General features: G+C 38.7%; 2 protein-coding genes and 1 long non-coding RNA gene across 5 annotated transcripts; 1 reads left to right on the top strand and 2 right to left on the bottom strand.

The window, feature by feature from the left end:
* Positions 1–6,352: 6,352 nt before the first annotated feature.
* On the bottom strand, positions 6,353–7,129 carry LOC136675574 (uncharacterized). Its single transcript, XR_010796206.1, has 3 exons — positions 6,931–7,129; positions 6,703–6,841; positions 6,353–6,523 (listed from the first exon to the last, which is right to left on the bottom strand). It is a non-coding gene; the product is annotated as an uncharacterized lncRNA (long non-coding RNA).
* Positions 7,130–8,178: 1,049 nt separating this feature from the next.
* Positions 8,179–18,732, top strand: lig3 (ligase III, DNA, ATP-dependent). Its single transcript, XM_066659663.1, has 21 exons — positions 8,179–8,314; positions 9,202–9,792; positions 10,992–11,120; positions 11,215–11,427; positions 11,668–11,819; positions 11,933–12,099; positions 12,275–12,352; positions 12,552–12,720; positions 12,984–13,139; positions 13,226–13,357; positions 13,452–13,531; positions 13,849–13,936; positions 14,210–14,287; positions 14,433–14,556; positions 14,905–15,047; positions 15,130–15,204; positions 15,523–15,669; positions 16,120–16,270; positions 16,490–16,590; positions 16,718–16,801; positions 17,165–18,732. Exons 2-21 carry the CDS (start codon positions 9,246–9,248, stop codon positions 17,396–17,398), a joined length of 3,048 nt encoding a protein of 1,015 aa, XP_066515760.1. The 5' UTR covers positions 8,179–8,314; positions 9,202–9,245; the 3' UTR covers positions 17,399–18,732.
* A 308-nt stretch (positions 18,733–19,040) lies between these two features.
* rad51d (RAD51 paralog D) lies at positions 19,041–25,492 on the bottom strand. Of its 3 annotated transcripts, none has more exons than XM_066659664.1 (11): positions 25,388–25,492; positions 25,018–25,106; positions 24,739–24,800; positions 24,009–24,127; positions 21,979–22,060; positions 21,509–21,643; positions 21,295–21,390; positions 21,108–21,198; positions 20,952–21,022; positions 19,542–19,703; positions 19,041–19,179 (listed from the first exon to the last, which is right to left on the bottom strand). In XM_066659664.1, exons 2-11 carry the CDS (start codon positions 25,097–25,099, stop codon positions 19,081–19,083), a joined length of 999 nt encoding a protein of 332 aa, XP_066515761.1. In that variant the 5' UTR covers positions 25,100–25,106; positions 25,388–25,492; the 3' UTR covers positions 19,041–19,080. The 3 variants fall into 3 exon arrangements, with proteins under 3 accessions (XP_066515761.1, XP_066515762.1, XP_066515763.1); XM_066659665.1 differs by having other exon boundaries at positions 25,283–25,419; XM_066659666.1 differs by lacking the exon at positions 25,388–25,492 and adding an exon at positions 25,307–25,387.
* Between the last annotated feature and the right edge of the window lie 316 nt (positions 25,493–25,808).

Below are 25,808 nucleotides of genomic sequence, written 5' to 3'. Positions count from 1 at the left end.
TGCTTTAGGTCCACGCACTTTCAAACCCACAGTGTCGGTTTGTTGGATAGCCACAAAATCTGATCTGGACAGTGAGTTGAGCTTGATTTTCTACTGTCTCTCAAAGATGACAATTCCAAAGACTTTTTCTGTATCTGATGAGTATAATTTTAGTGGTCTGGTCTTTTATTTTGGTTAGGGGGCCCAATTTTTCTGTTGCATGTGTAATTATGTGCTCTCTGCCTTGCCCAGCATGAAATGCCAGCACTAAGAAATTGTCCATCACTGAAATTCATTCAGCCAAACTTTTTATCTTTAGCTTTTATGAATGAATAGAGCACACACACAAACTGGCAAAGATAGTCTCTAACTGTAAACTAACATGTTAGAGGTTACCATTTATGTGTCCAATGTGTGTAAACCCTGAATACACCAACGGTTTTGGACATGGACACAGCTTTTTATTTTGGCACAATATTCACATCATGATTCTCATGATCTCACTGTGCTGCATGCCTTGCAACTTTCCGTAGCAGCCATTTGGTCCTCCAGAGTGGAGAGCAATCACTTTCACATGCTAAGCATCCTATGCCATCAGTGATGGAGAGTCACTCTAACCCTGCCTTTTTCGCCTCCAGCTCCTGAGGACATTTAATCACTCCGCAGACGAGCAGAGCAGAAAGAAATCCCTAATGGACATGACATTCCGAATGGAAGGCCGAGGTCAAACTCATTTAGATGCTTTAACCTTTTGAGCCTGCAACAAGAGACCTCATAGAAAGAAAGTCAATTTGCTTGAGTGAGAGCATGAATTCGGAAATGGCTTTATTTAGAGAGGAAGGGGTTTCCATTTTGAATTTGGTCCTGGTGGGGAGGGAAGACCCTGTATGACCCAACTGTTTCCCTTGCCACAAAATAATAGATTTCGATTCCTGATTTTACATTTTAACCCTTCAATGTGGAGGCAAAAAGCTCTTCATGACCTGAATGGGTGTGCAGGCTGGTTTCAAACCTATCACAGTACATCCAACAATAGAGGCAGCTCTGTGCTTCTTTTATATAGTGATAGGAATCAATAGAAGACAAGAAACCACAGTTCCTTGGGATCTCTTTGCTGTGGCTATTGTAGACATGGATGGGGCTCAACTAGTCTAGGGAAGAATTGAATAAGTCAAAGGGGCAAATCTAATGTCAAAAATATATGGGATATTGCTGAATACAGTCTATAGAGCACCACTTTGGTGCCTAATTTCTGTGGTTAGAATGGTAATAGTATCACTAAACATTACCATTCATTGCATACCTCTCACATGTAACAGATCCATAATATCCCAATATCTGTTGAAGAATCATTTCAGAGATTGGTCAGAACACACGTCTGAGTGGCCTTGGCCCATCTGTCCAATCAGTTTTCACACAGATTGGCCTTGATTTCTAGATAATGAGTCACCTTGAAGACTCAATCCTAGTCAGAACATAATTTATGAGTCTATTATGGGTGAATCTCAGTACTCATGCCTCATCAGGGTGTAGAGACCTCATCACACTGCGAGTGAGAGCTTGATTCTGGGTGCTACAGGCTATTTTGCTAAAGGTGAAGTAACTATTGTTATCCCATTCATTGACAAAACACTCTGGGTCACATAACAGTTTAACAGCCTTAAACAGTCTAAATAAAATGTACATACAATCACCCTCCTGGTTCTTAGTTCAATAGTAGCTCATTTGTTTGTGTTAGTCATTCTCTAGTCCTTCACTGAAACAGTTTCTGAACACTGGATCTTTGTGCGTCTTCTTTTTTTTTTTTTTTTTTTTTTGGGTGATGGACTATTCTGAAACTAGCATTGGCATTAAATAGACTCCAGAAACACTGTGTCTGATAAGCCTGTCCCTTCTTTCCAGAGGGTGAACTGCCATCCAAATTATATCTGGTCAGCAGTGTTTCTTAGGTCAGAAACTGACAAATGATAAATTGAATAGAGAGGATAACAAATCACACAGAAGCAGATGGAATAAATTCTGTAACTGTGCTTTTAACCGGTGCCCCTGAATGTTCTCTAAAATATATGTCATAGAACTGAGGTATTCCCTCATGTCTTTCTGGCTTTCTCTATTAGCTGTGTTAGGACCACTCACACCTGAGCCAGGAAATAATGATTGAATGCAAGTGTTTTTGAGGGTCTTGTTTTTTTACCTTACAACCCCCTTCAGTGTTAATCCAGTGTTAGAATGTGGTAATGTTTATATACTAGATGACATATCATGAGTGAAATAAGCATTCAGCTCCAGTGAAGACGTGCTGTCCTCATTCTTCCATCTCGCTTGCTGCCTTTAATGAACTGGTCTCACAGAGTAAATATTCAGTCTGATTGACTCAGTTGAGTGAAACTATTGGCAAATTAACAGAATTAACTGCACCTTGACTGCAAAAAAAAAACAAAAAAAAAACAAAAAACTTTATGAGCATTATATTTTATTCTCACATATTTATAGCTTTTCAGCTCTGTAATGGACTGGTGTCCTTCCCAGGGTGTGTTCCTGACTATTCAATGGATGAGGAGATATCTTTTCCCAATAGTGTGGCCAGTGAACGGAAGTACGATGTTGGTGTTTCTAACTAAGTGGTCCCTGCATGTATGCTCATGTCGCCACTTGAGGGAAGTTTAGCTATAGGCCTAGCTCTTTTTGGGAGAGGGCTCCTGCCTGAATCACTTTAAGAGGATTACACTTTTCTCAGCATGACCAATTACAGGCTGCCTACCAAAGAGACAGCACAGAAATGTATCGATTAATTCTCCACGTCTTTGTGAAATCTCTGCGCAGTTTTAAGCGCACCTCTTGCAACTTGTGCGCTCTGCAGAGTCTGGGAGATGTCACGTTCAGAGACAGCCCAATTAGAAATCAAACGATTTAGACCCAAAGTTGGAGAAAGAGACAGAGAGAAGGTGTGTAGAGATCTGTCTTGCATCAGAGAAGAGGACAGGTTCCAGGGAAAAAAAGAGAAGCAGCAGCCAAAGAAAGAAAAAAAAAAAAACAGGCATCTCTCAAGGCTGGTATCGACTGGTGTTGAGAAGAGAAATGAGGAGGGGAGCGAGAGTGGTGGCGGGAGAGAATAATAAATAAAAGACTAAATGTCTTGACATTGGCTTTGGACGGGAATCAATGGAAATAATAATGTTACAATGCACATTTTCATCAGCCCTAGGGAGAGACTAGTGCCGGTTGCTAATGCACGAAGCCCTAAAATGAGTGAGTCACTCTTGGGTGCCTTGTTTATGACAATATGACACAGACGTCAACTTCAAATTACCTTGCAAATGAGGAGGTTTTGTTACTTTTGTGCAAGTAGGGCAAATCTTGATTTAGTAGCAGGGAAATTCATTCATATTCATGTAACCTGCACCCAAGGCTCCAACATGAAATATGGCAGTTATGATGTTGAAAGACAGTGAAATGTTGCACTTCCCATTCATATGTAGAATGACCAGCAATAACAAACAATGGGTAAATCATTCTGTTTGGGGTTTTCATAATGCGTTTTTATCTGTTATTATTATTTTACCACCGTTCCTTATCTTGGGCTTGGCAAAGACACTTTGTTTCTTCAACACTTCCCGTTTATTGTCATTTAATTTGCTTTTAATTGAGAACAAGCCGCCACTGAATGCTGATTTAGTTCCCTCGCACTGGGTCCTGTCGGGCCAATCTTTCCGTCTCTAACTGAGTTTAATGAAGCAGCGAAACAGGCATTTCATCCCAACCGAGGAAAGGGAGACGAGCCTCCTTGTAACATTCGCTTAATTATTTCCTACTTGAACCGCTCCATGTTAATTCATTCCCACTTTATGCTGTTTCTGTACTCTTGTGCAGCAAGTAGGGACAGTGGAAAACTGCAGCCATTCAGCTGAGAAACATTATTACCAATGTGCCATGATGGAGCTCACCACAAAACCAAAAAGAAGTGACAAGAGATATTATCTGTTGATTTTCTCCTATTTTACCATGAATGTAGCCTATTAGTCAATATGTTGGAGGTTTGCTTTATTAGTTTTGGACTGCTGCTTGAAGCTAATTTATTTAGCAAATAGGAAAGGCTTACTTACTGTAGATTATTAGCATTGTGCTAACTGCATGGTTACATCATCACACACTAGCCTCAAACTAGAGCTTATTAAACTTGTAATGTGCTCTCAAATAGACTTGATTATATGTTTTCAGACAGTGTCTAAAGCTTCTTTTTCAATAAAAACAAGTCAACCTTTGAAGTTATGTTTGGAAATGCTTCCATTTTCACCAGATCATTGCTACGAAGTTTTAATGAAGTGAGAAAGACTATACTCTAATGCATTGAAGCATTACAGCTAGTCTTCCTTGATCTTCTTTTATTTGCTACCATCAAGGGGCCAAATCTGAATCCTGAACCGTTAATAGTTATTCAGTCAGTGGAAGTTTGCATTTACATTATTGGCCTTGGGATCTGAGCTCCACTTTTAAATATAATCATTTCTGGGTTTTATTTTTCTTATAATTTTGTTCTCAGTGCTGCTCAGTCATTTTAAAATATTGTCTGACTTCATTAATCATCATCTACTTTTGTTTCTGTCCTAATAATTGTATGAAATCAGTGCCTTTTTTGAGACATATCATATTCTAATCATCAGTTCTCTGCACATAAAATGGCTTAGTACTTGAAAATCTTGATTCCAAACGTTGAATGATAATGTACCATTGTCCTCATTCATGATGTGCTTTTGACAGATGCAACATCTTTAATTTTCAGAGCAGATAAGTAGGAAATCCCAGCAGTAGAAGCATTTGATCCCATTTTCACATGGATATCTCTATCTAATTCATGTTTTCTGCTCTGAATGTAACTGAAAGTAAATTGATATTCAGAGTCAGATGCACATGTAAGCTTTCGATCACATCGTGCATTCTCTCAGAAGTTCCCATTCATGAAAAGAAAGGAAAAAAGAGAGGAATTCTTCATTTTTATTTCTCAGGGTATCAGATAACGAATTCCAGGAGAGTTTGATGACAGCTTTCTGACTCTGGCCAGTGATCGATGAGACATGAGGCCAAATGGAGGCAGCATTTTTTGAACACTGTTAGCATGTGTCTAATTGTGGAAAGTCTGGCCTGGTCTGGCCTACTGTTGCCTTGCCTGGGGTGGTTCCACTGCATGTTGTTTTCCAAGAGCAGGATGTGGAGGTCAGCGAGAAGACCCCGGCAGCCTTGTCCAAGGCTGCAAGGTTCCAAGGTAGCTTTCCTCACCAATTATTTTTCCTTCCAAATACCCCAAGGCCCTGAGTCAACAAATTTCTGCTTATGGGTCCAGAGCTCCCAGCTCTGTATCAGCTCCCTCAGAGATGCTAATGAATTAAAGTAGACACTTTATTAAGATGCTATTTACATTTGCAAGGCTTTCTGTTCATTTGCGTTTGCAGCGAGAGTCGTCCTTCAAGCGGATTTTCTTATTGAACTATTCTCTCCCCGAAGACTTAAGCTTAATCTAAGATGAGGCAGATATTTCTCTGGCAAAGTGGGTTTGTCACTTTATTTGCCAGCATGGCATAATGTTTGTTTTTGTAAATTACATATTAGGAATGTTTTCCTAGAAGCAGACTTATTCAATTAGGCTACAATTAGGGAGCCATCTGCTTCTCTATAGTGTGATTCACTTCACTTCTACAGATAAAAGCAGATCAGTTTTTTATATTGGAAAAATCAGAGGAAACTGTTTATCACTATGATTTAAGAAAGTCAGTAAATCTGACATGCATTGGTAAAGAGGAGGCTGTATGTTTTCATCATATAATAAAAAAAGTAAAATACTGAATAGTGAAGATTTGTATACACCACAAAAGCTTCAACAACTAAACCTTTGTGCCTTTGTTACAGCTTCTGTTTTTTAAGGACATTTATACAGGTAAAGTTTAAAGGAAAGTTCAGTCTTAGTATTTGTATGCAATTTCTAATATTTATTAGGATAACATTCATTCATTCATTCATTATCTGTAAGCGATTATCCAGTTCAGGGTCGTGGGGGGTTAAGAGCCTACCTGGAATCATTGGGCGCAAGGCGGGAATACACCCTGGAGGGGGCTATTAGGATAAGAGTAAATGAACAAAAAAATATGAAAACCCTTATAAAGTAAGGCTGATTTAAAACATTGCATTGCCCTGTAATCTGTGTCCATGGACATGCTTATTAATTGTCCACCAGCCTGTATGGGCATAAAGCAAAGACTAGAGACTGGACTAGCATCTGGGCAGCCTCTTGAGAAAAAAGGGTCTGATCCGAATGTTGTACAGTAGAAATCTGCATGACCGAGTCAGGTTTGCGTTATGAGTTAATCACATCAAGGCTTCTTGCATCTCCAGACAGAACAATTGAGTTCTCAAATGAGATAACAAAATCATGGTGAGGGCCAGCCATTCCAGGGATGAAAAGTAGCTCAGTATTGCTAGGACTGAGCTTCAGGTGGTGAGCTGTCATCCAAACGGCAATGTCAGCCAGACATGACGAGATTCGACTGGAAACCTGAGTGTCAGATGGTGGGAAGAAAAAACATTAGTTGAGTGTCATCAGCATAACAGTGGTAAGAGGAACCATGAGAGGTAATTACATTTTCAAGAGAACGGGTTAACAATGAAAAGAGAAGAGGACCCAGCACAGAGTCTTGAGGGACACCAGTGGAGAGCCTGCATGGAGCATGTTACCTGGTAAGAGCGATCTTCCAGATGAGGCTCAAACCATTTCCATGCCAAACCAGCGATTCTGAGGTTGTGAGGACCGGCAGGATGATCTTGTGGTTGACTGTGTCAAAGGCTGCATAAAGGTTGGGTCCTTGAGCTGGTTCTGGGAAAGAAAAAGGGGCAAATAATTATAGACTGCACGTTCAAGAATTTTAGAGCAGAAAGGAAAGAATGATACCAGTTTGTAGTTACTGAAGTCTGAGGTGTCCAGGTTTCGTTCGTCAGGACGGGAGCCACATTTGCAGTCTTGAAGGCTGATGGAACTTGATCAGAAGACAAGGAACTGTTTTTGATTAATGTGATGCTTGGCAGTAGGTCTACTGAGTTTGATTGGAGCAGTGTTGATGGGATGGGGTCCAGTGGGCAGGTGGTTGGCTTCAGTAACTTTAGAACGACATCTGTGGAAAGGGAGGAAAAACAAGTTAATGAATTAACAGTTTGACAACTACTACTGGAGGGAGGTGGGACAAAGGAAAAAGACTGCTGGATTTTATTAACATAGAAGGTGACAAAATCCTCCAGGGTGAGGGAAGAGGGTGGCGGGGGAGAGGGGGGTTTGAGGAGAGATGAGAAAACTCTGAAGCACACTTGCACACTTCCAAAGAGCTTCATCAATGAGTGTGTGCTTTGAATGCTGTCATAAATATTAAGCCTACACTGCTATGGTGAGCTTTGGGATGCGATGGGTGGTCTTTCTAAATGTATCTTAAGAATATTTTAACAGCTGCAGATATGTTAATAAATATGTATATATGCAGCATGCACCTGGTGAAACACATTTCAAACCTATTTCATCATATTCTGATGATGTAACCCCACCCCCATGTCTCATGATGCTCTATTTCAAGAGTCAATACCCCAAGAATTAAACTAAAAATGAGTATAAAACAAAATGAGGGATTTTCTTTCTTTTTTTTTTTTTTACATTTTATTTTAATGTCTCTGATGGCACTACTGACATCTTTTGGCCTGTTTGAGAAATGCTAGTATTTCTGACTACAAAAAAAAAAAAAAAAAAAAACCTGACCACAAAACCTGGCCTAACAAACATATTTTGTATTAGTAAAAAGGTCCACCGCAGTTCTACAGAATGGTTTTGAACTCATAGCCCACATTTTATTTAAATAATACGAATATGAGTAGGGACATAGAAAATGTTTAGGTAATATTTAGCACAGAAATGTATACATTATATATCTTAAACGGCTTTGTATATCTTAAAATTTGGGTTTTTTTACAAAATGAGTACTAATTTTATGTAGAGTAGGAAACTGTGCACACATCGATAATCCCTAATGGCTTTTTATAAGGCATATAAGGCACTGAGTAGTGGAGCCGTTACATTACTCACTAGTGCACTACTTAGGGAATAGGGCGAATAGGGCGGCTGTATTTTCTGATGTGTAAGCGCATGCGCACTGCGGAAATGCTGCAAACAAAGAGGAAGCGCGTGGCTCTGAGTTAAAGTCCTGTTTCGTTCATTGTGTTTACACTGACTTAAAAAATATATATGCCTTGTTTTAACAGCTCCGAGAACAACAGGGGCGGAATTAACACGCCATTCTGAATGATACAGGTAACATCAACTCTACCAAAGCGGACTGCTCTGTTTTAAACCTTGTAATGGTGACATTAGAGTCGTTGAGCTACACTCAGCTAAGCTAGCTCGCTTCATAATAGAGAATAGAGACAAAACATGATTCTGCTTTAGAGCAGCTACACTATACACACATACATAGTATAATTAAATAAAGATAAATATACACGACATTTGCATTAGTGTAAATGACTCGTTGCCATGGAGAACTGAGCTAGAACCCAAAATGTTCCACCCTCCTAATTTGGTTTAAAAGCATCAGTTAAACACAGGTTTCTTCCATTAAGCTTAATGTTAGGCTCGTCTTGACTATTACTATCATTGACTATCAGATCTAAAGGAGAACCCCACCAATATTTCTAAATTTTATTCTTGTCAACAGCTATGCAGACTGACGTGGAATGATTCCAACGTGCTTATTTAGAATGAGTAACACACAACAGTATTTCTCAGTTTAGTAAGATAACTTTAGCTCTAAGTTGAGGATTTCCCAATATTAATGTCCCTTAGATGTTCCTATTGGACAGGTTTGATTGATTTCGTTTCTGTACTACAGATGTAACCATTATCAACTTCAGTCAGTGAGTTCTTCAAAGCTTTTCTGAAAGTAATCTTGTGGTAAATCTGAACTAAAAAAATGATGATAATAATATAAAATGCAATGTTTTTAGATTAACTTGCCCTACCACAGACTGCATTCAGTGCTCAGCCTTACAAACACATTGTTGACTGTTCCCAATTACGTTAAATAACACAAACATTAATCATTTTTATCTTTATTTAAATTGAAAACAATCAGTTAACTTCTGAAATCTTCTGAGTGTTTAATATATGTTTTTTGTCTTTTTTTTTTTTCTATCCTGCAGAAATCACCTTGCAGTAGTATGTTTCCCCTTTCTGGACAAACTGGATGCATACTCTTTGCTTCTGCAGAACAATAAGAACACTACGTGGCACACCTTTGTCAACATTGCTCAAGAGTGTTTCTCTGTGGGAAACACTAAGGACACAAACATTACCACAGTACATTGGGACTCCAGTTCGAATCTGGAGCTTTTCTTCCAGGCCTGGAGGCAGTTTTACCCTTTCTGTGCCATCTAGACCGTTCTGTCTCTCGTCTCAGTTTTCTTTTAGTGTCTCTTGGCCTGTGTGGCAAGGTGATAGGCCCGAAATGGCGGAGCAGAGGTACTGTGTGGAATATGCCAAACGTGGCACAGCAGGCTGCAAGAAATGCAAAGACAAAATCATGAAGGGTCTCGTTAGAATCGGCAAGATCGTTCCCAACCCTTTCAGCGAATCTGCAGGAGAAATGAAGGAGTGGTACCATGTAAAGTGCATCTTCGAGAAGCTGGAGAGAGCTCGAGCCACCACCAAAAAGATTGAGGACATCACTGATCTGGAAGGCTGGGAGGAACTGCAGGATGAAGATAAAGAGCTCATCAATAAGCATGTTACTGGTAAGATGCTGATGTTGTAGTTTGGGATAGGATTGTTTCTGAGTGTTGACTGAGGAGTACCACTATTCTGCATGTTTTTAAGGTTTGCAAGTTCAAAATTACCCATCTTAGGGCTGGCCGATAATTCAACATCAGTATATATCACAATATAAAATGTTTCAATAACAATATGATTTTAAACACATTTTAAATATTTCAATATACATTATTTGCAGCGTCTGTCACTGACTGACATTCATTACAGGGTTCTGCAATCAGTTACAAATTAATTTATAAATATTAATATTGACTAAGCCAATAGGTTGTTCTCCCTGTGTCCGCGTGGGTTTCCTCCGGGTGCTCCAGTTTCCTCCCACTGTCCAAAAACACATGTTGGTAGGTGGATTGGCGACTCAAAAGTGTCCGTAGGTGTGAATGTGTGTGTGTGTCTGTGTTGACCTGTGAAGGACTGGCGCCCCCTCCAGGGTGTATTCCCGCCTTGCGCCCAATGATTCCAGCGACCCTGAACTGGATAAGCGCTTACAGATAATGAATGAATGAATGAATGAATGAAGCCAATAGGTTTATGTTTGTGATGTCATGTTTCTTGTTTGTTCTTGGAAGTTTTTAAGTGGATTTTATACTGTTCATGTCAATATCGGATTTATATTGTATCAACCAAAATTAAGAAATAAATCATGATATGAATTTTGGCTGTATTGTCCAGCCCTAACCCATCTCAACTTTTCAGTGGTGTGTATGTTAGAAGGCAGATTTTCATGGCAGTAGTGCTCCAGGACCACAGTTTAAATCACAAGGTTAAAGGAATGTTTCTGCATCAGATTTGCACACTTTTCTACTCCAAAATGTTGCTGGTTTAATTTAGTGCAGGAGCTGCATGGCTCACATTATTGACAAACACTATAAATCAATAGTCACCCTAAACATTTTCATGAATAATTTCTAAAATGTGTTTTTTCAATGTACTGTCGCCTATAAAAAATTACAATGTCATAGTGTTAGACAGAGATTAGATAAGCAAATGTATTTAAGAATAGTTACCTGAGAGTTTAAGGTAAGATTAAGCTTATATTACTCCAATGCAAACCTAAAACCAAACTTCAAACACTTAAAATTTAAATTTGGAGTAAGGAGAACGTATTCGATTTGATCCTTCACTAAACTATGACTTGTCCAATTTATATCTTTTATCTTCTTAGAACTGGCTGCAAAGGCTAACGCAAGTCCAAAGAAGAAGGTACAAGCCAAGCTAAACACCAGTGGACAGCTATCAGCACCCACTGTGGATCCAACTGTCAATGCACCACGCAAGTTTTCAGGCTTCACAGGTATCCAGCCATAGCTATAAGAAAGATGTCTCTTTACTGATCATGTGAACATTTATCATTTAATTAAAGCTTACGTTTTGTTCCTTGTCTTCAGCTACTAAGGCAGGTTCATCCTCCTCAAGTCCAGGCCCCTCTCCCAGTAAACCTCCTCAAGGCAGCACTCTGTCTGCTCAGTTCTGTGAGCCTGGCCATAAGGACTGCCTTTTCCGTGAGTTCCGCAAGCTCTGTGGCATGGTGGCTGAGAAGTCCAGCTACAACGCAAAGACGGAGATCATCAAAGAATTTCTAAAGAAAGGTTCTGATGGAGGTAAGCTCATATATTTTACAGTTCTCTTGTTAATATTCAAGGTTCAGGAGCTACTGGAGGTGTGAGAAAGGATGTATTGAGGTGTTCAATGAGGAGGCACATCAACTGCATTTTTCTTGGAACTGCATTTTTCAGGGAAATTGTAACTTTCAGTAAATCGTGCCACAGTGTGAGGTCTAAGATTAAGAATTGCTGTGTATGGTGACTACATGTTGTTTTTGTCTTAACCTCCCAAACCAGATAAGTTTAAAGGTGACCTCTACCTCATGGTGAAGCTACTTCTCCCAGGAGTAGTGAAGAGCGTTTACAATCTCAATGACAAGCAAATAGTCAAGCTCTTCAGCCGCATCTTGAACTGCAATCAAGAAGAGATGGTGCGCGATCTGGAACAGGTCAGACCTTGCTCTTGCTGTTTCATGCACCATCACAAAGCTGAAAATAGTTTATGTTGGAAGTCCTTGAAGAATTTCCTTCACATTTGTGTGCTTTTGTCTCTGTGCCAAAGGGAGATGTTTCTGAGACGGTGAGGATGTTTTTTGAAGCCAGCAAGTCATTTCCTCCTTCAGCCAAGAGTCTCCTGACCATCCAAGAAGTGGATGCTTCACTGAACCGACTGGCTCAGCTCACAAAAGAAGACGACCAGCAGGCAGAACTCCAGGCCATCGCTAAAAAGTAAGTCTGTGTACACAAATGCATAATATAACGTTTTCATAGTACTATTACTCAAGGGCAACATGAAATATAAATATGGTAATACCACTGTGGTGTTTGCATTAACTGTTTAACAGTATGCTTTTACTTGTGCAAGAGGCAACTTAATTATAAATAACTGTCTCACATTTTACAGATGTACAGGAAATGACTTGAAATGTTACATCCGACTTGTCAAACATGATTTAAAAATTAATTCTGGGGCCAAACATGTGTAAGTATCCTGAACATTTGTCACACAGTTACCTGTTATCGTAATTCTTACTTTGCTTATATAATCAGTAGTACTACGCAGCATGCAAATCTTTGTGTACCACACTGCATAGAATTGCAATTTTTGGCTGTGGTCCAATTCAAGGCCAGATTTTTCATATAGATTAATGATATTGTTTGTTCCCTGCTCTCCATGACAGTCTGGATGCTTTGGACCCCAATGCCTATGATGCCTTTAAAGCCTCACGAAACCTTGGGGATGTCATTGACAGAGTGCTTCGAAACCAGCAGGAGGCATCTAATGGCACAGGCCAGAGAAAGTTCCTGAGTGTGGAGGCCACTCTTATGACCCCTGTTCAACCCATGTTGGTTAGAGGCACTTTACAGCCATCAACATTTCACAGTCATGTCAGATGTATATTCATATTAGAGTTACTGTCGAACCTAATTTACCTGTTCAACATAATTCCTTGAATACATGAATAACATTCTTGTGAAAAAGTATACAAATCTGCACAGGCCAAAAAAAAGTGTTCTTTTTTTTTTATATATATAAATAGGAATTGGTGTTAGACTTACAGCAAATAAATCACAAAATACTGGTCTTTTGAAAAGCTTTGATCTGTTTTTAGGCAGAAGCATGTAAGTCCATTGAGTATGCCATGAAGAAATGCCCTAATGGAATGTACTCTGAGATCAAATATGATGGTGAGCGCGTGCAAGTACACAAGAATGGCGATCACTTCAGTTATTTCAGTCGCAGTCTCAAACCTGTGCTGCCTCACAAGGTAAATAATGAATTTCCGCTTCAAAAAAATCGTATGTGTTTAAGTATGTATGCTTTTAGAACTTGCTCATAATTTTTCTTTTACAGGTGGCACATTTTAAAGATTTTATACCTCAAGCGTTTGCAGGTGGCCAAAGCATGATACTTGATGCAGAAGTCCTGCTGATTGACACCAATACCAGCAGACCACTGCCTTTCGGGACGTTAGGAGTTCATAAAGTAAAGACCTAGAAAATGTTCTTTTATACTTTGAAATGTGCATTGCCTTTAGAAATCGCATTATGTTTATTGTATTATATCTTTTTTTTCCCAGAAAGCAGCCTTCCAAGACGCACAAGTTTGCCTGTTTGTATTTGACTGCATTTATTTTAATGGTGTCAGTCTTATGGACAAGTGAGTATATTTACTCGTTACTTACTCTATTCATTACTTATTTGATCATTTTTTTCATATATTGGTTAAAATGGAATGTTTATAGTCAAAGGCCAATAAAATGAGTTTTCTGTGATGGTAGCAGTTAAAACTCATTTCGCGGTAAGGCCAGATATCAGCAAGCTGGCTTGGAAATGAATTTAGTCAGAGTAATACTCTTTTTTTTTTTTTTTTAAAGAAATACCAACTCCAATGTTCTGCAGCTCTCTGTTCACTAATTAAATGTTTTTTTTTTTTTTTGGAAGATGTTCATTTTGCTGCCTTATCATGTTTTCCAGACCGCTTTGTGAAAGAAGAAAATTTCTCCATGACAATATGGTGGAAGTTCCTAACAGGATTCTGTTTTCAGAAATGAAACATGTCACAGTAAGTTTGCATTAATTTGTTTTGTTTTAAATCACAGTTCCATGATTTTATTTAAGGTTTTTTCATTCAGTTATCTTGGGTTTTGAACAAGAAACATTTTCACATTAAATTACTTTCTTGATGATTACTGTTAACAGATGGGTACTGACAAATTATTTTGGGCATAATTCAGATGGTTAAGTCTTGCTGTATTTTATATATTGCCTTGACTGCAGCCCTAAGACCTTTCATTAGTTTGCAAGGAAAAAATACAGATTGTTTGTGTTCTGACAGAAAGCTGCTGATCTGGCTGAAATGATCACACGAGTCATTAGAGAGGGACTGGAGGGACTGGTTTTGAAAGATATTAAGGTGAGGTGCACTCGTTAAGAATGTACTTTTTAAGAATAATTTTTTGACAGTTTGAGTCCCTTGTCTGCATAGCATTGTGTGTTCCAGCTGATGGATGATCATTCCTTTTTGGACACATGAGAAAGCTGAATTTGCTTTGTTACAGGGCTTGTATGAGCCGGGAAAGCGTCACTGGTTGAAGGTGAAGAAAGACTACCTAAATGAAGGTGCTATGGCTGACACTGCAGATCTGGTGGTCTTAGGGGCATTTTATGGATCAGGATCCAAAGGTGTGTATAAAACATTAAATGAGCTGTTTTGGTTGTGGAGATGGGAACCAGGGATCGCTATGTCTACAATAAAAATATGGCAATTTTATTTACTGTGCAAATGCCCCAGTGAATCTGCACATACTCTGTTTTATTTGTAATGCTGATACAATAGTGGTCAGTCTGACCAAAGTTGTAATAAAAATGTGTGTACTACTGTGCTCAGGTTCAGATCCCAACACAGTGTCATGAGAGCAAAATACATTTTAGGCCTATGAATTATATTCACAATATAGATGCTTTTAAAAAATTGGTTTAATATTGTTCTGTTAAGTGAATCTAAAGAAGAAAATGATGGTCTCTATGCAGGAGGAATAATGTCCAGTTTCCTCATGGGATGCTATGATCCAGGCTCAAAGAAGTGGTGCACCGTGACCAAATGTTCTGGAGGTTATGATGATGCCACTCTAGCCAGACTGCAGAAGGAGCTAGATGTTATTAAAATTGGCAAGGTAAATCTAAAGATCATCTGTAATTTATGTTGCCCATAAATATGCACAACAGTTTAACATTTTATACTGTTCTCTTTCACAGGACCCTAGCAAGATCCCAGGCTGGTTGAAAATTGTCAAGAACTATTACCCAGATTTTATCATCAGAGACCCTGAGGTATAAAATAAATAAAGCAAAACCAGGGTCTCCACTGTAGATTAAGGTCCATTAGCTGGATATGTTTTTGTTTGAAATCATTAGTGTTTGCAGTTTAGTGTTGGCACAATATTTCTTTGCCATTGACATTTTTACCAAATGATTTTCCAGATGAACTAATGTGCAAATGACTGATAGCCAGTCTTAACTGGTTTAATTCTTCATTTTAAAAAAGTGTACTTTGCAACCTGTTAAATATTCATAGTGTATGAATTGCTTATTGCAGTTTGTCCCTTTAGAGATTAGTTTTACAGAAAGACCTATTCCTCTCCTTCACAGAAAGCACCAGTTTGGGAGATCACAGGAGCCGAATTCTCCAAGTCAGAGATGCATACAGCCGACGGCATTTCCATTCGTTTCCCCCGATGCACCCGCATGCGTGATGACAAGGATTGGAAGACAGCCACCAACCTTCCCCAACTCAAGGTTTAGTAACTCTAAAAAGTCTCTTTGGTGTGCTAAACATGACATAAATATATTTAAAGGATCTGGCCTGAGCCTGAAGTTTTCCCAGATTATGTAAACAGTTTTGGTTTAACTCTGATCAACAGTCCTTTTTTTGTGTGTGTACTCAGCCTGCGGATAAAGTGTTGTCGTAATTGTGCATTTTGCTCAGTGGCTTTTTTTTTTTTTTTTTTTTTTTTTTTTTGTCTGTGTTTAAAGCTGAAGGAAGAGTAATAGTCAAAGTATAATCTGTTTCAGGTTTTAGTATTTGAGGCCTAGATAAGAAATAATGCACCACTGTCTGTGTCATAGGTAGCTACTCCAGGGCCTGCAACCATTCAGTTCAGTGATTCTGCTATGAACAAATATGTAAAGGGGAAAAAATTATCAACGGCTAAATTGTCAGTCCTTCCATTTAAATCCCTTGTTTAGGAACTCTACCGGGTCTCAAAGGAGAAGTGTGATTTTGAGGTGACAGCAGGACCCTCGATGAACAGAAAAGATGACAAAGGCTCCTCAGGTGGAGACAGTGGAGGCAGTTCTCCTTCTACCTCACATGGAGCAGCTAGCACCAATAAGACCAGTACGTATCTTTGCCTAAAACTTTAATCTTGGCCTGTGATTAATTGCAATTTAATTTTTTTTTAATAGGGATGATATTTAAACTTTCCTTGATTTAGTTATTTTATTCCACAGAGCTGATGATTTACTTTCCATTTGCCGGTAGAAAAGTTGTCTTTAAGCATGGTCATTTTCCAAATATTGCCAAAAAAAAGTCAAATCACTTTTTATTTTAATCCAGAAAATGGTCACAATCCGAAGCCAAAGCCAAAGCCAATAAAATCCGAAATCCCAACTCCAGCAAAGAGGAAGCTGCCAGCTGAGGAACAAAGTGCAAAAAAGGTCTGTCCCATGTCTTTCTGAGCCCCCATAAGCCCTATTAAAGCTATCAAAGACAAAGTTTTTTGCAGTTTTAGTCACTGTTCTCCTGCAGGGCTTTACTCAGGTCACTGCTTTTGGTTCATTACAGATCAAGACTGAAACAGTTCACAGCAATGGACAAAGCAAACCACAAGCTGCTTCAGCAAAGACACCTGATTCACAAAAAGAAAAGGTCAGTGTTATTTTGCGTACTGCCTGCTTTATATGCAGAGGTTATTTGTGTCTTGACATTTATATATAAAAAGTGCTTATGCCAAACAGCAAGGCCTGTGATTCATCCAGGAATAATATGATGTATGAGCTGGACATACAAAATCTCATTTGGATAACTAGACAACCATTAATAACTTAACGAAAGTTAAGTTTACTTTTATTAAATCATTAATAGTGACATTATCTAACCATATAGTAAGACTTATTACTATCTTAAGTATTATGAATTATGTACTCTTATTGTGAAGTGTTATTGTTTATTTTATAGTTTAACATTGAAAAAAAAAAAAAAAACACACAAGACATTGTGTTGCTTTTACAGACATTACTGGACATCTTCACGGGAGTAAAGCTATACCTTCCAGAAACAGTGCCAGACTTTGAGAAGCTGCGGCGTTACTTTGTGGCTTATGATGGAGACCTGGTGCCTCAGTATGACGCTGCCTTGGCCACACACACACTGGCTGATCTTGAGGAGGACAGCCAGGCCCAGAAAATCACCTCCAATTGGATCTGGGAGTGCATCCGCAAAAGGAGAGTGGTTCCCCCGTGCTGATAATGCAGACACTTAGAGCTGCAGCAGTTTTGTTTTTGAAACAAAGTGTCCTTCAAACTTTTAGGCAACCGAACAGAACACAGGCTGCACAGAAACATCTTCCACCATAACTCCACTAGCATCTCTTTTTTCAGGACAGGATTGGATTTATGAACTTCTCAACTTTTCTTTGTTTTTAGATGTGAAACACCTCATGAAACAGGCTTGTACGTCACTTGCTCGCATATGTACATACTCATGTCTAGGAACTGGACCACAAGGGGTGCTAATTTTCATATATATTTATGAACTCCATCACAATGGTAGTGTTATTCAGTGCTTCGCATCAAATGACACGAAGTCTCAATGTTCCATTTCCAGAGGCTTTACCAAAGTTTGATATTGCAAGTACAGTTTATGAGATTCAGTACAAGTTCTTTTTGTCACAGTTCTCCAGATGTCATAGGAAGAAAGCTAGTCCTTGAATTCAGTTACATGATTAATTATGAGCTTTAGTCTTATTTTACAGCAGAAGCCATTACTATTCTGGTGCAGATATCTCTTAAACAGGTATTAACAGGTCTGTTTTGTCATAAAAATATGCAATAGGTTTTTAGATCATAGTATAATGTCTGTCAGTCAGTAACAGAATATGCAGATTTTTTTTTCCTTTAAACACTGACAACTGTGGACAGCATGATTCTTCACTTAGTCATTTTTAGAAAGATTTATAGGTTGAAGTGTTAAATAGGGTAATTATGCAAGAGCCTTTAAGCATAGACTCAGTTGACAACAGTTGACTACTACAAAAAGAAAATGTGATAACTCTAGTACATAGAGTTTGTTCTCGTCATTGACATAGAGGTTGTTTTTATACATTTATGGAAAACTGTGCAAGCAAACATACGTTTGGAAAACAGTGTTACATTATTTAAAAGAAACACTTCTAGGTGCCAACATGAAGCTGAATAGAAGAATAAATATGTGACCATAATGAACATGAATGTAAGCCTGAAATATGTATATACACAAAAATGTTCTACTTCATTTATAGTGGAAAACCTTGAGTGAGTTAATACAAGCCAAAGTCAAATATGCTAAGAGATCTTTCCAGACAAAAGCCCTATTTGAATGGGATTAAAATCTCCCAAAAACTCATAGGATATGATGGGATAAATCCTCTGTTTGCACAAGATTTGAGTAATCGGGGGTTATTTTGTTCAGCTTATTTTACAGAAAGCCAAAAAAAGAAAAAACTCTCAGTAGAATGACATGGCACATTCAGACATAACTAAAATAATGTAGCACCTCCAGTAATAATTACATCACCCTATCTTTCCATGTCTAACTAATCCCGTCCAAATAGGGTTAAAGTAGTAGAATTTGTGCATTTGTTATGGTGTGTTTGAAATGTCCAACCTTTTTAATTCAGTGTACAGAAATAGTAACAGTCATCTTATGTCAAGGTAACAGTTTTGGCTTAGTGATATTCTGCTTGATATAAAACCACAAGTTAATCAAAGACAATTAATGATGCTATATGTAATTTTTAATGAAAGACATAAGTTAAACATTCCGAATGCTTCCTTAAACAAAAGCCATAAGGTCGGTATTTTAATATAAAAATATCTTACTTTATAAAAGCAAGAAAACATGTTTCTCCTGATTTTTGTTCTAAGGCTTAGTCTCTCCCACGCTGCTTACTATACATCAGTATCGAGTTTCCTCTTGCCTGAAACTCCCCTCTTCATCTCCTCTACAGTCTGCTGACTCAAGTCAAATTCCTCCATCAGACAACAGGGCTGAAAAGTGATAAAGAGGTATATTCATCTTATCAGCATAAGGATATATAAGCCAAATGTCAAAATTCACTAGAACTCTGTGTGCTTTAAATGCATGGTGCCACTTCAGATTTAAACGAGGATTTCTTTTAGAGCCACCTTCTTAAATCATTTACTTGCCCAAAAATAAAAGATCAGTAAAGCCTAGGATCAGCTTTGGAGCTTTTATCTGTGATTAAACTAAAAAAATATTAATTGATTGTTTGGAAATGTCAGCATCACTGTTATAAAAAGCTCCAGAAAAATTTGTTCTTAGATACACTTTCATAAAAATCATTCATGCACTGCATTACATGGAACATGCTTAAATACTGAGCACTGACCTGTCGTGAGGATTTGGTCAGTGTAGCTGATCGTAAGCTGGACAGTGCTCCAGGCCTCTCCACTCTCTGCAGCAGGATGCGTGTGCGTGGAACGTGACTCCACGACTGCCCCAAACCAGGTTTGAGCTGACTGTTTCCATCTCTGGTCACATGGTTGGTCACCTGGCATATTCATTTTGTACATATCAGATTTTGTGGTGTGTGGAGTTATTATATTCACACATGGCAAATTATGTTATCAGTGAATGCTAGCAGGGACAATCATGACTCCTCTAGCTTATAGCATTCATCCACATATATACTGTGAGGAAAATAAATATTTGATACAATACTTATTACAAGTTTTTCCACCTACAAAGAATGGAGAGGTCTAATTTGTATCATAGGTACACTTCAACTGTGAAAGACAATCGCATTGTATGATTTTTAAATAATTAAGATGTATTTTACTGCATGATGGTGTCTGTTGATGCAATCATTAGAAAATCTAAGAAACACAAGATGACTGTCAATCTTCCTTGGTCTGGGCGCAATGCAAGATCTCACCTCGTGAGGTAAGGACAATTCTGAGAAAGGTCCTGGAGTTGCCTAGCCAGTTTCCAGACCTGAACACAACAGAAAATGTTTGGAGGGACCTGAAACTCATTGTTGACCAGCGACAGCCCTGAAAACTGAAAGATCTGGAGAAGATCTGTATGGAGGAGTGGATCAAAATCCCTGCTGTAGTGTGTGCAAACTTGGTCAAAAACTACAGGAAACTTCTGACCTCTGTAATTGCAAACAAATGTTTCTGTACCAAATATTAAGTTCTGTTTTTCTATTGATTCAAACATTAATTTCATGCAAAAAAATGCAAATTATTAATTCATTCATTCATTATCTGTAATCGTTTATCCAGTTCAGGGTCGCGGAGGTCCAGAGCCTACCTGGAATCATTGGGCGCAAGGCGGGAATACACCCTGGAGGGGGCGCCAGTCCTTCACAGGGCAACACAGACTCACTCACACACACACACACCTACGGACACTTTTGAGTCGCCAATCCACCTACCAACGTGTGTTTTTGGACTGTGGGAGGAAACCGGAGCACCAGGAGGAAACCCAAACGGACACGGGGAGAACACACCAACTCCTCACTGACAGTCAACCGGAGCGGGAATTGAACCCATAACCTCCAGGTCCCTGGAGCTTTGTGACTGCGACACTACCTGCTGCACCACCGTAATTATTTAAAAATCATACAATGTGATTTTCTGCATTTATTTTTATTCTGTCTCTCAGTTGAAGTGTACATATGATTAAAAATTACAGACCTCTTTGTAGGTGGGAAAACCTGCAAAATCGGCAGTGTATCAAAAACCTATTTTCCTCACTGTAGGTATATCTTTGCTATGTCTAAACTACTACTCACTAGAACTGCCACATTAAAGTCTTTGGCGATCAGCCTCAGCTCTGTAGCAACCTGCATCATCAGGGACATACCTGCAGAGATTTGTGGTGTCTGATATCACATAAAGGGATCATAATATCAACTAAAAATTGATCACTTTTATTTTAAGTCTGAAACCTTCATTTTGTTTCCCTCCAAGCATGTAGGAAATCACAGCAGAGACCGAATCCACAATCACTCCTTTAACCCAACCTCCTCCGACAGAAGCCTTAAAGTAATAAATAAGATGGTGATTGTATGTTCTTACTGTGACATCTACAGCATGATCATCTCTCTAATGATTCATCTGGCAGAATCCACTTACCTTCTGAAGACCGCTAGCTCTTAGATTTTGAAGGCAGTGCAGTAAGGAGAACACGTCAAACACTCTGAATACCCTGATCCTCTGCAGAGCATTCATCTGCCATGTGGAACCATAACCACAACAGAACAATTGCATTTTATTGATTTATTTACCAGATAAAGGTGAAGTACTTAAACAGACAATCTATTATTGATGTTCTGATAAAGAGTTTTACCTGCTCTACTGTACTGATTCTTTTTGCTTGGAGCATCTGAAGCAACCTGCTAGCACACACCCCACCGTTGGTGTCAACATATAATACATCCTGCTTCAGCTCATGCGCTATGTTGACAGCCGCACTAAAGCATAGCTAATGAGTCAAGATGGAAAGACAAAAGACATATGACACTGTCTTTTCCATGTACTTTCCAAGGTTAGCAAATCAAGCTGGCTCCTCCATAAATGACAACAGGGGCTACTAGAAAATGATAGGTGACATTGTGTTGGGATGAATTTATGTGGACTTATTTTTATCTGTAGGTGTGTGTGTGTGTGGGTAAAATTCCTGCACAGTTTTTTTTATTTTCCAGCCCAGCATTCAAATACCAGGTGTAGCTGCTGTGGCAGATAAGTCAGTAAACTGTGGACTCTAGCCCTCAATTTCTGCTGCAGAATGTCATGAATGAGGAATGAGAAATATCTCACCTGTGTTTTGCCTGTTCCTGGACCTCCAGCTAGTTCTGTAATCTCTCCAGTGTACAGGCCAGAATCAAGCAGCTTATCAACACTGCAGAAAGAGGAGGACTTCAGGACTCCAGACAGTAGAATACAGTTGCATACAGACAATTTACACGTGAGTATATTGTCAGTAATATTATGGACTGTAAATCTTATTAAATAGGTGTCAATCAGATGCATGATTTAAAGTTTTATGAAAACTAAATATATATATATTCTTGTTTCAAATGGTCAGCGTAATACATAATGTAATTTTTAGCACATTCATTTTTGGATATGGCTGCATCAAACAAAAAGAGCAAAAACCCTTAAGGACTGTCCCGACCCCTTATCTGCGTTGCGCCAATTACAGTGCTGGACCTGTGTATATGTCAGAATGCAAAAATGAGGATAAACAGCTCCTTAACTCCTGGGCTCTCGCAGTGAACTGAGCTGTAGCATATTCTCATTTAAAGGATCAGGAGCTGAAACAGGCCTTTTTGAACAGGGCTGTGTATACAGAGGGGGAACTCTGCTGTGATGCTTGATCCTTGTGGTGTTTTGTCCAAGACATGTCATAGACATTTCTTTAAGACCAAAGAATTGTGTTCACTTGTGGAAAATGAGTAGAATATGTTCCCTTTCAGTTATTTACTGTGCATTTTACTTAAAAAAAAAAATAAAAAAAATAATAATAAATAAATAATGGCTATGTGGCTTTTGTGCCCTCTCTGGTCATTTCAGACACTGCACAAGCTGTGTGTGTGTGTGTATATATATATGTATATATATATATATATATATATATATGCACCGATTCATGCATTACATTGCGAACTGAAATTATGGAGTTCAAGTGTCACTGTGTTCTTCACAATGCCCTCAGCCCCTCAAATACAGTAGTGGAAATCATGTCAGTGCAGTTCCCAATGAATGTGCTATGAGTGTTCCAATGAATAAGTTATTCACTCGGTCTGACTAATGTTCACTCATTCTTTAACACTGTCACATCATTCATTCATTCATTTCACATTTGAAACTGAATAACCAGTCATTCACAGTGAGGTAATGAGCGCTATTATTGTTTGAAAAATAAATAAATGCATTTAATAATAATGAGAATTTGATTGTAATTAATAACGTGATGATTCTGCAGAGATGAACATAAATACCATATATTTTATTAAAATTATATATTTTATAATTAGGGCGGCACGGTGGCGCAGCAGGTAGTGTCGCAGTCACACAGCTCCAGGGACCTGGAGGTTGTGGGTTTGATTCCCGCTCCGGGTGACTGTCTGTGAGGAGTTGGTGTGTTGTCCGCGTGGGTTTCCTCCGGGTGCTCCGGTTTCCTCCCACAGTCCAAAAACACACATTGGTAGGTGGATTGGTGACTCCAAAGTGTCCGTAGGTGTGAGTGTGTGAGTGAATGTGTGTGTGTGTCTGTGTTGCCCAGTGAAGGACTGGCGCCCCCTCCAGGGTGTATTCCCGCCTTGCGCCCAATGATTCCAGGTAGGCTCCGGACCCACCGCGACCCTGAATTGGATAAGCGGTTACAGATAATGAATGAATGAATGAATTTTATAATTACATATTCTTTATAATTACATGCTATTATTTTTCTCTGTAAAGAGCTACACTCAGGAGATCAAACTGCTCTGTAGTTCCCAAAAGAAACAGCAAATGCTCCAGGCACTTGGTTCCATACAGGGGGTGGTCATACTTAAAACAGGTTTTGTTCAGAACCTCTGATTTGTCAGCGTTATATATATTTGAAATATATATGAAGAATTAAAAACTGGAGACTTCTCCTTCACGTGTCTATTCTGGGAAGTACATTTGTATTGTTTGGCCTCTGTTGATTTAATTACTTATCAGAATGTTCTGTACCTGACACAGTTGCTAAAATAATCAAGAGTGGCAACCCTGGATAAATAATCCGTATAATGCAGCTCTGCTAGGTAGTGATCATACCCTTCTGTATGCTTTGAGGCATTAGTGTGTTTTAAGGTCATCACCTGGTGTTTCCTGTGGAGAGAATAGAAGTGGAGCTCAGCAGCTCCTCGTACAAATCTGCTCCTGACACAGGGAACGCAGCGTGCTGAGCCAGGAGAACACGCCGGACAGCCACCAATGCCTGAAAAATAAAAACCAAATCATAAATCTCAGGTACTGCAATTTCATCATTCATGAATCAAACCTGTCAAAGCAAGGCTGCTTATTGAGAATTAGCTTTGCATTTTTTATACCATTATATATGAGAGGCCACCACTGATTAATTAAATTTACAGTCAGACCTCACCAACTAAATACCAGATGTTTTAGTATTTACTGGTATCCACCTTTTGCCTTTATTACAACTTCCAGTAAATTCAGGGAGACGCAAGGATATTTTTCACACCTCCAGAACTCATCTAAGAATTTGATTGCCATTTTGTTTTCTCATCAGAAGCAGTAATAACAAACACATTAAACCTTGCTTATGTCTGGGCTCTGTTGTGACCAGCCCATTATCCTGATAACAGCCATGTTCCAGACCATTCCAATATAAATATCCTTCAGGAGGTGATCATATCTTAAACAATTATTTGCAAAAACAAATGATTCACAAATCATCATGCAGCCCCATATATGGCAATGATTTTGCTTAGTTCTACTTGCATCATAATAGTAGATGTATAATAGGTTATAACAGAGGTTTTGAATCAACTTTTATCTGATCAATTTGGTGCAGAATTTACTACAAACCTTGTAAGACACGGAGCATTTCTGTGCCACTTCTTCCAAGTCAGAGGAGACAAGATCTTCAACTGAAAATAACGTTGTTTTTTTTTTTAAATAGTTTGTTCAGAGTGAATTTTGAAGGTATAAGAGGGTACTAAAATTTCGTGTTGGGGCTGATAAAACTTAATAAGGTATGAAAAAAACGGACCAGTTTATTCCTTCAATTCAATTTAAGGGTCCGTTAGAGACTGAGACTCGGTTAAATGATTGACAACTGTAATAAAAACAAGTTTATTGCTGAACCTGTTCTAATGTCCTCTGACTGTAGAGCTTTAACCAGCTCCACGTTCAACCCTGGACACAGGCCTCCTCTCAGGAGCACCATCTCGCTTCTGTGGAACAGTTTAGATGAACATTCAATTAACCATAACGACATGTATTTATGGATTACTAAGGTTACATACACAGCTATATTTATTAAGCAGAAGGTGTTAGCTACAGGCTAAACTCTCTCTAAGTTCACTTCACACTCTCCAGGGAAATTTGGCTAAAAAATACTGTACAAAACCTGTCGCTCGCTTTTGGTCCAAACCTTATGAGAATATCAAAACATGCGTTTAACAAAAGCAGCTTCTTATTCAGTCATTAAAATCAGACTTCTCTCAAGACTCACAGCTCCGAACTGCCTACTCCCGCCCTAGTCTTCGCAGCGCAATACAGTTAATAAGACTGGCAGCATTTTAACCAATCAGGCGTTTAGTCCAGCTATAGGTAATTGTATTTCAGCCAATCAGAACAGCAAGGGCCGCCCCCAGGTTAATGAAAATTCCTTGGCTCGATCTTAATTTACTCCTTATGCCTTCTGTAGTGCACTAAAAGCTACAGCACGTCAGTAACATTACATGTAAACGCTTTAAAAAATTTTACCCTACGATTATTAATTGATAAATAAATTAATTACTTTTACTCATAAATTAACTTGTTATCTAACATATGTAGATTGTTTTGCTGATATATTTATCGCATCAGATAAAGTTATAAAAATAAGTTTAGAAAAAGAATTTGAATGACACAAGGGAAAGAAGTAAACGCAA

Source organism: Hoplias malabaricus, chromosome 2, assembly GCF_029633855.1.
Source record: "Hoplias malabaricus isolate fHopMal1 chromosome 2, fHopMal1.hap1, whole genome shotgun sequence".
Classification (NCBI taxonomy): domain Eukaryota; kingdom Metazoa; phylum Chordata; class Actinopteri; order Characiformes; family Erythrinidae; genus Hoplias; species Hoplias malabaricus.
Note: the sequence above shows the minus strand (reverse complement) of the source record. Positions and strands in the feature narration are given on the sequence as shown.